Genomic DNA, 2,103 nt, shown 5'->3' with positions numbered 1-2,103 from the left:
TTATTTTGGTTGCCCTAGCTTGTTGGGCTCAGTGGAGAGAGCATCAGCCTGCAGACTAAAGGGTCCCAGGTTTGATTCCAGTCAAGGCACATGCCTGAGTTGTGGGTAGGTCCCCAGTGGGGGCAGTGCAGGAGGCAGCCCATCAATGGTTCTCTCTCATCATTGATGTTTCTGTCTGTTTCTCTATTCCTACCTCTCAGAAATCAATAGAAATATATTTTTAAAAATATTAGTTTGTTTAAAGTTTGTTAATTTTATTTATCTTTCCAGTAAACCAATTTTTGTTTCTAGTAATTCCAATATCTGGACATTTTAAGGACAGTTCTTACTGACTTTTCCCATATCTGTGGACCATGCTCTCCTGATTTTTGAATGCTTTTGTTGAAATCATATTCTCCACCTCCTTCCCCAAGGTCTATTGTTGTTATTTGTTGTTTTCATCGCTGCTACTACTATGTTTATTTAGCAACTTCTTTACATTCTATAAAGTCTGTACCCTTGCCAGGTATGGCTACTGAAGTCTCTGCTCAATGTAATTGTCAGCTAATGATTAGACAGATGTTTCTTTAAATTTCTTAAACTTATGCCTTCTAGATTTTTCTGAGGGCATTCTGTGCGTTCTGGAACTTATCTCCAAGATTTTATCAAGCAGTGTTCATCTTAGCTTTTGTGTGTGCTTCCTTGTCAGCGCCTCAAGGTCAGCTAGAGATGGAAGATTAGAGGCTTCTCTGGTCATTCCTGAGCATGCGCACAGCCCTGCTCATGCATAAGGCCTCCTAGGCTCCCAAGAATATATCTCAGATTTTCAAAAGTCCTGTATGGACATCTAATTCTCCAGTTTTAAATTTTTCCTGGACTCTTGTTCGTCTTGTTATTGCCTCCTTCTTGGTAATCTGTGATGTTAGGCAATTGCTGATGATTATTTTCAAGACACGCCTGGGTACATGATTATGCACAGTAAACAAAGGTGAAGTCAGGCCAATTAAGACAAGCCCAGCAGGTGGGATTTATAAGTCAAATACTGACACCATCTCTGGGAGTGGAGCTTCTGTTGGAGCTCAACCTCTTCTGTCTCCTCCAGTGGTGCTTGGCTACTGGTTGTCACAGCTATTGTGATTATAACTCTGTGTTGCTTGTTTGTTTTCTTTAGGCTACCAGGATGTCTGGAATGTAATCATGGGAATAGGACAATCTAAAATGCTGTCATAGCATTTTTTTTTTGCAGCTATTTTTCTTTAATAATAGCTTCTCAGATTGTTGCAAGACTTTGCTTAATTTCCATAGGACACAAAGTTGATTTTGACAATTTGTTTGCCAGTATCATCATTGCTTTTGAAGAGGGTAAAATTTTGAGGTTTATATGAGGCTATTCTCAAAGTACTTCTCAGGGACTTTTAAAACACTTAAGAAATAAAAACATAATACCATAAATACAGGGTTTTCTTTCTTTTTTTTTCTTTTTACTGATTTTCTTTAATTAATAGCGATTGCTACATATGTGGGCACTCGATAAATATTTGTTGAATCAATACATTATTTTTGTTGTTGACAAATTGAAAGTCAATATATTTTAAATCTCAAAAAATAGATTGGGTGTATATAGCAAATTAAAAAGAGTATCTCCAATATCCTTAGGCTGTGACTCTGTGCCAGCAATATGCTTACTGCTGGTTCCACACTACTTCATTTAATCTTCACAACAACCATTTGTAGTTTCACTGAAGTTAGAGATATACCGTAATTGCCAGCGTATAAGACGACCCCCTAACATTTCCACTCAAAATACAGAGTTTGTTATATACTCGCCGTATAAGACTACCCCCTCTTCCGCACACCTTCCACACACCAAATAAAAGGTAAAACAATATCAGATTTGATTTTAACATTTTAATTTATATTCAAATGCTTATGACATGCAGGAAAACTGTCACAAGGCTGTATGTAATCAAACATATACATAAAACAGTGCAAGTTTATTACCGGTAAACATACCGGTAATTCACTAAAGAAAACACACTCTATAGACTGGTACCATAGATGCTTCTCAGGAACACAGGCAAGCAGCCCACAACCTAGAGGGACTGTCAATGATAGAAGTAAGAT

The 2,103-nt window shown here is 37.4% G+C and overlaps 1 protein-coding gene across 1 annotated transcript in view; it reads left to right on the top strand.

The window, feature by feature from the left end:
- Window positions 1-1,196, top strand: part of LOC102760979 (40S ribosomal protein SA) — a 4,632-nt gene extending 3,436 nt beyond the window's left edge. Inside the window, exon 2 of the mRNA XM_006755608.2 lies at window positions 1,151-1,196. Coding sequence (XP_006755671.1) covers window positions 1,151-1,196 — 46 coding nt within the window. The remainder of the gene's footprint in view (window positions 1-1,150) is intronic.
- The last annotated feature ends 907 nt before the right edge of the window (window positions 1,197-2,103 follow it).

Source organism: Myotis davidii, unplaced genomic scaffold, assembly GCF_000327345.1.
Source record: "Myotis davidii unplaced genomic scaffold, ASM32734v1 scaffold293, whole genome shotgun sequence".
Lineage (NCBI taxonomy): Eukaryota > Metazoa > Chordata > Mammalia > Chiroptera > Vespertilionidae > Myotis > Myotis davidii.
This window is presented reverse-complemented; position numbering and strand designations above follow the sequence as displayed.